Source organism: Pelecanus crispus, chromosome 17 (genome assembly GCF_030463565.1).
Source record: "Pelecanus crispus isolate bPelCri1 chromosome 17, bPelCri1.pri, whole genome shotgun sequence".
In the NCBI taxonomy this organism is placed as follows: Eukaryota; Metazoa; Chordata; class Aves; order Pelecaniformes; family Pelecanidae; genus Pelecanus; species Pelecanus crispus.
In genome coordinates this window covers 3,928,800-3,935,133 of record NC_134659.1, presented here as the reverse complement: position 1 = coordinate 3,935,133, position 6,334 = coordinate 3,928,800, and the positions used below count along the sequence as shown (strand labels likewise).

The window sequence follows — 6,334 nt, the reverse complement described above, 5'->3', positions numbered from 1 at the left end:
CCCTTCAATGGTCCCTTAGTGCTCTCGCGGAGGCATGGGAAGGGAGCGCTCTGCCCTTGCCTAAATGCCCCTCTGCCTGCTCCTGCTGCGAAGGAGAGCAGGGCAGTCGTGCTCGCTGGTTGCCTCTAACATACCTCTCCTTGAAACAAAGCCCTCTGTCCTGCAGTCTGAATCCCCAGCGTGGAGGGGGAAAGCAAAGCCCCCTCGCCCACGGGAGTCCCAGGCTCCAGTGCAGCGCCGGCTCCGGGGGTGACTTGTGTCCTGGCTTTGCGACGTGTTTGCGTTTGACCTCCCGCTTGCAGGTTTTGTCCTCTCCCTCGCCTGCTTGCTTGATCTCGCAGGGAGCTCTGACCTTGCTCGGCGCTGATGGCTTTCCAGAGAATCCAAGGAGCTGGCTGCGGCTCAAGTTCAAAGTGCTGGGCATGAGGGCCTGCTGCGGGGGGGAAAACGAGCCCAGGGAGTCCTGGGTCACTGCTGCCCTCCCGCAGCAAGCCCTGTGCTGTGGCGTGGGCTTGGGCACGGGTCAGGGACCATCCTGTTGCTTGGGGGTTGCCCTTGTACGAGTCCCCTGCAAGTAGCTTGCTCGCTTCACTCTAATGCGGGCTTGAAGATGCTGCATCAGGTTAACTTGTGCCTGCAAGTTGAGGCTTTCCTGGTGGAAGCTGAATTTCAGTGGCTTTTCTGATGGATATTTCCCTGCTTAAAAATAGCTCCTTTAAGGAAGCGGATGCAGCTCTACGCAGACTGGGCTTGAGATATTAATTACTCAAGTGAGAGTCAGTTTAGGAATCAAGATCTGGAGGTAAACGAGCGCCGGGATGTTGCAGCATGAGCTGGATACTCAGGCGAGATCCGGCATGGTTAGGAGGGAGGTGGGAATGGCTCCGTGATGGTCACGGTACCGACGATGCATCACTTGCGTGGCTTGAGTTTTTTGTGGGCTATTTGGGATGGACTAAGGCAAACAAGGAGCGGAAGCGTGCAGCGGGGAGGACGGGGCCGTTCCTCCCACAGGAAACCCAGGATTAAGACGCTGGCTGGATTGTGCGGCCGTCGCGATCACGCTGCTGGACCCCGCGGCTGAGCGTGGCCTGGCAGCTGCGCGGAGCAACAGCAACACGCTCAGCGCAGCAGCTCTTGGCAGAGGAGCCAGGGACAGTTACAGCACGGCGAGTGAAAATAAACACCAGTGCTGTAACTGGCAGCGCTGTAACGGGAAGGAGCGCGAGTGCAGGGGCCAGCAGGAAGCTGTTGGTCTTGCAGATGGCTCGCACAGGCCGGGGGCTTTCGGCCACTGCCTGCTGCCGTGCCGAGCCCCGCTCTCCCAGCATCTCCCGGGCACGGAGCTGCTGCGCCCTGATCAGCCGCTGCCCTTGATCCGAGCTCTGCTTTGGCTAGTTGGGGATCAAAAGTGAAGCCAGCCCTACCTTAATCTTTCTGGTGGTGTTGGCGCTGTCAAACCCCGGCCTTGGCTACCACCGTGACGTGCCAGGGTGCTAGCGGCTCTGGGGGACGTTTTGTGAGGTGGTGTTTCTGCTATGGGACTCGCAAGCTGGGGAGCCCAGGTCCCTGGGTGGTGACTGGGCTGGTTTGTGGTCTAGGCTCTGTCTGCTGGGCTTTAAATACGATTCCAGTGAGGTTTTGGTTCTTTGAGTCATACAAAGCGTTTATACCAGAGCACAAAGTGACCTTTAAAAGGCCCCGGGTTCTACTTGTCTATCTGGATAAGGAGAGAAAGCAGAGCAAGCAGAGCAGGACTGGCGTGGTTACACACCACCCTGCTGCCGAGATGCTCCACGTTCAGAGCTGACGCCGCGCATTTCTCCCTCTGTCCCGCAGGCTAGCAGGAACAGCCTGGTAGGGTCCATCTCGGATAGACGCGGATGATGCCAGAGCTATGACAGGGATTGCAGTCTTGGCACTGAGGGGTGATCAATTATGGAACAACTACAGGAGGAAGTACCTGAGGTCAGGGAAGAGGAGGAGGAAAAGGAAGAGGCAGTGATGGTGGCAAGCGGACCCTCGGACCCAAGTGGAGGACCAGACAGCTCGCTGCCTTCGAGCAGCTACACAGGTGAGTGGAGCCGTGGGAACTCGTCTGTCCCTGGAGCATCCAGGCATCCACGTCCTGCGGGCAGTATGCTCAGCTGCGAAGGGCAGACCTGCCCGTGAATGGAGTTTGGCTTGTTTTAATCTCTTCCCTTTGTGAAATAACGCGTCAAAAGCGAAGTTACGGAGAGGCTTTTTTCTCCCTCTGCAGTCGCTGCACAGCCATTGGCAGCAGGTTAGGAGATGGAAGTTAAAAGGAAAGGGAGGTAATGTTGTGGCCCAGATGGGGAGGACTCTCAGGGTGCCTGAGAACGCTTCCCTGGCCGCTCTGTGAAGTCCTCAGTGCAAACTGATTGTAGGAGCTGGAAGAGAAGGTTTGTTGCTGCTGAAGAGGCTCCTCCAGAGCCCTGGGCATTCCAGCTGGGCAGCCCTGTGCCAGCCGCCTGCCAGCTGGGGATTATAAAATTTGCTGGTTGGGTTTCATTGCCTAGGCATGAATGCCAGAGGGAAGAAATCAGCATTGATGCGGAGTTCTCTCAGCTGCTGGGCACACTGGGGACACTCTTGGCTCTCTGTGCGTGGCATCTGCCTGCAGCCAGTGCCTGATCTCAGAGGTTAACTGCCCAGATGCGATGCCAGTGGCAGGCTGGGACAGTGCTGGAAATCCCTTGTCAGCCCCACGTCTGGAGGAGCTAGACGCAATGCTGGGCTTGCGGCTGCTACACGAAAGGACGTATCCCTCTGTGTGTTTGCAGACCTTTCGCAGAGCTCCTCTCCCTCCCTGTCGGACCAACTGCAGATGGGCTGTGAGGAGGCAGCCTTGGGAGCACTGAACGTGGAGTGCAGGGTCTGCGGAGACAAAGCCTCGGGGTTTCACTACGGTGTGCACGCCTGCGAGGGCTGCAAGGTACGTACGCCCTGGGGAGGGCTGGGTTCAGCAATGCCAAGCAGAGATTAGACCCCAGGGAGCACACCATCTCTTCAAACATGCAGGTTTGCAGCAAAGCAGGGATGCAGGACTGAGCAATTGTAAAGAAATCGTTTGCAGCCTGTCCAGAGAGTGTGGAGTGTAGAGGCAGGCACACAAATACTGTCCTGGAGGAGGCAGCTGAGATGCATATGGCCGAAATGTTGCCCCATCATGCTTTATTTTATAAAGCAAATCCATCTATCCCCACAGGGACCCTGGTTTTGCTTTCTGTGCTGCAGCTCAGCAGTGAGCTGTGTGTTTATCCCCGTGGGATCACTGTCTGCAGCTTGGATGCGCCTCTGAAATTCTTTTCCCCACAGCAGATGCCAGCAGGGCTGCTTTAGCAGCCCAGGTCCTGCCAGACATTCCTGCAGGCTGGGGCCGGCCCGCAGCTTGTTCCTCCATCCCTCCCTGCCGGCTGCCTGCAGTATCACACGCGCCGTGTCCGGCGCTGGACCATCGGCTGCCCTCCACGGTTCCTCCTCTGCAGGCCCCTTCTCCCACCGCACGACCTCTCCTTGCGATAGAGACTCTGCTTGTGTCAAAGAGAGCCAGGGCTCCTCCTCCTCCTCCCCACCCAGCTGAACCTCCGTGAGGCCCCTGGGGATAATAAACCAGCCTGGTCCCAAACCACAGGCGTTAACGCTGCTGTTCCCTTGTCCCCCTGCTCCGTGTCCCCCTCTGTGCCACCTGCCTGCAGGGTTTCTTCCGCCGGACGATCCGCATGAAGCTGGAGTACGAGAAGTGCGAGCGGAGCTGCAAGATTCAGAAGAAGAACAGGAACAAGTGTCAGTACTGCCGCTTCCAGAAATGCCTCTCGCTGGGCATGTCGCATAACGGTGAGTGTCGCCGCTGTCCATGGGCCTGGCCGGCTGGGTGCCACGGGGCCATCTGCCCTTCAGTGAAGGCTTCGCACGGGGAGGCTGTATGTAGCTTGCTTTATCCTGTGGCTCCCTTCTTGCTAGGGGATCAGCTTTCAAACCCAATGCTTTGAGCCTTTGACTCTTCATCCCCTTCTTCTGTACAAGAAGGGGCTGTTCCTTCCCACCGTGCAGGCTGGCTGTTGGCACATGGCTGTCCCTTAGGGGTGACCCAGAGGGAACTGGACGCACAGATTGCTCTTCCGTGCTGGTATTTTTAAACTTCGGGTGTAACCATCTTGTTCCTGTCCAAGCAACGGTGTTTATGTGGGAAGCAGGGTTTGCGCGAGAGCCCAGAAGAGCAGGGATGGGAGCTCAGTGTGAGGTTGTGTTGGCGAGGGCAGCAGTAATGGCTGGTTGGTGAAGGTCTTGATGCCAGAGGAGCTGCAGGCGTTCACCAGCAGACCTCTGTCTGCAGTGCCAGAGCAGACTGCTGCCTTCCTGGACATGTCTCCTGGGGTCATCCCCAGTGTCCTGACCCGCTGGTTTTGCCCCCTCCGACAGCGATCCGCTTCGGCCGCATGCCGGAGGCAGAGAAGAGGAAGCTGGTGGCAGGGCTGACGGCAAGTGAGATCAGCTGCCAGAACCCGCAGGTGGCCGACCTGAAAGCTTTCTCCAAGCACATCTACAACGCCTACCTGAAAAACTTCAACATGACCAAAAAGAAGGCGAGAGGTATCTTGACCGGGAAGGCCAGCAGCACCCCAGTAAGTTTCCTCCCCGGGGCAGGTGGGGTTGGCCATGAAACAGCATGGGAGGCTGTTCTTGGGGAGATGCTGCCCATCTCCCTCCTGCTGTAGCTGTTCCACACGCACCAGTTCCCGGCTGCAGCTAGGTGGGCTCTACACGTCCTGCCCCTCGTTGGGAAAATTCCCATTGCTCTGCAGATTTTGTGCTGTGGTGGGTGGGCGCAGATTGCCCGGGCACTGACAGGCAGACAAATGTGAGTGTCCGTGGCAGAGCTGGTATCTCGAGTCCCCACAGCAGGTTCCTAACTGCTTCCTTCTTTATCAAGCAGCCTTTTGTGATCCACGACATGGATACCTTGTGGCAGGCAGAAAAGGGGCTGGTCTGGAAACAGCTGGTGAATGGCATTCCTCCCTACAAGGAGATCGGGGTGCACGTCTTCTACCGCTGCCAGTGCACCACGGTGGAGACTGTGCGGGAGCTCACGGAGTTCGCCAAGAGCATCCCCAGCTTCATAGGCCTCTACTTGAACGACCAAGTGACTCTGCTGAAGTACGGGGTGCACGAGGCCATCTTTGCCATGCTGGCCTCTATCATGAACAAGGATGGGCTGTTGGTGGCCAACGGGAATGGCTTCGTGACCCGCGAGTTCCTGCGTAGCCTGCGCAAGCCCTTCAACGAGATCATGGAGCCCAAATTCGAGTTTGCTGTGAAATTCAATGCGCTGGAGCTGGATGACAGTGACCTGTCTCTGTTTGTGGCTGCCATTATCCTGTGCGGAGGTGAGCGGGTGCTCTTGGCCCTCCGAGTCTCGGGAAGAGTCCTCCTGTACTTAGAGGTGGTTGGGGCTGGGCTGGGGGAGCTGAGCTGCAGCTGGCCCTGAGATCAGCCAGCGGTGTCTTAGCGGGGACAAGAGAAGAACTGAACTGTTCCAAAACCAAAGCTGCTCCGTGGCAGTGACGCCTAGTGAGCTTGGACCACAAACAAGGAGCGTAGAAGTGGCATCTCCTTCTCGTATGCTGCTGTGGGATATGTTGTCCAAGGGCGCATTTCTCCCCTTGTCTCGTTGACGAGGTTGGAGTCACGGTGGGTGGGTTACAGTCCCCGTCTCCCTTTCCTCAGGAGGAGCATGTGCTTTGGAGGGCTACACCATAACACTAGAGCTACCGCGCTTCCTCTCCACAGACCGTCCTGGCCTGATGAACGTGAAGCAGGTGGAGGAGATCCAAGACAACATCCTGCGAGCGCTGGAGTTTCACCTGCAGTCCAACCATCCGGATGCCCAGTACCTCTTCCCCAAGCTGCTGCAGAAGATGGCCGACCTGCGGCAGCTGGTGACGGAGCACGCCCAGCTGGTGCAGAAGATCAAGAAGACGGAGACAGAGACATCTCTGCACCCGCTTCTGCAGGAGATCTACAAGGACATGTACTAAGGAACTGTTATTTATGAGAGTGAAGCCATGGATTCCCATCAAGACTCTTTGTACAGAAACAAAGAAAACCTTTCCCCGTGTCTTCCATTTCTTCTACTGGAAACTCTTTTTCTACATAACCCTGACGTATGGTACATAGGGCAAGGTGCTGTAAGATTTTGCAGCCACCACCTGCTAGGCCAGGGCTTCCGTTAACACACACTAACAAATTTACAAAGGCAAATCATAAGCTACTGTTTCCGTTACTACGGCCCAGCTCTTCAGCTGCTCTCCGG

The 6,334-nt window shown here is 57.1% G+C and overlaps 1 protein-coding gene across 2 annotated transcripts; it reads left to right on the top strand.

Moving 5' to 3' along the window:
• Positions 1-1,918: 1,918 nt before the first annotated feature.
• Positions 1,919-6,071, top strand: PPARD (peroxisome proliferator activated receptor delta). Of its 2 annotated transcripts, XM_009481340.2 has the most exons (6): positions 1,919-2,074; positions 2,805-2,956; positions 3,720-3,858; positions 4,444-4,646; positions 4,958-5,408; positions 5,812-6,071. In XM_009481340.2, the coding sequence occupies exons 1-6, from the start codon at positions 1,939-1,941 to the stop codon at positions 6,057-6,059; spliced, it is 1,329 nt and encodes a 442-aa protein (XP_009479615.1). In that variant the 5' UTR covers positions 1,919-1,938; the 3' UTR covers positions 6,060-6,071. The 2 variants fall into 2 exon arrangements, with proteins under 2 accessions (XP_009479615.1, XP_009479616.1); XM_009481341.2 differs by lacking the exons at positions 2,805-2,956; positions 3,720-3,858.
• The last annotated feature ends 263 nt before the right edge of the window (positions 6,072-6,334 follow it).

Coding starts and splice junctions, on each gene's coding strand:
- PPARD (XM_009481340.2), top strand. CDS start 1,939: ATGGAACAACTACAGGAGGAAGTACCTGAGGTCAGGGAAGAGGAGGAG. Junction 3,859..4,443: donor GCTGGGCATGTCGCATAACG/GTGAGTGTCGCC, acceptor CCCCTCCGACAG/CGATCCGCTTCGGCCGCATG. Junction 4,647..4,957: donor GGAAGGCCAGCAGCACCCCA/GTAAGTTTCCTC, acceptor TTTATCAAGCAG/CCTTTTGTGATCCACGACAT.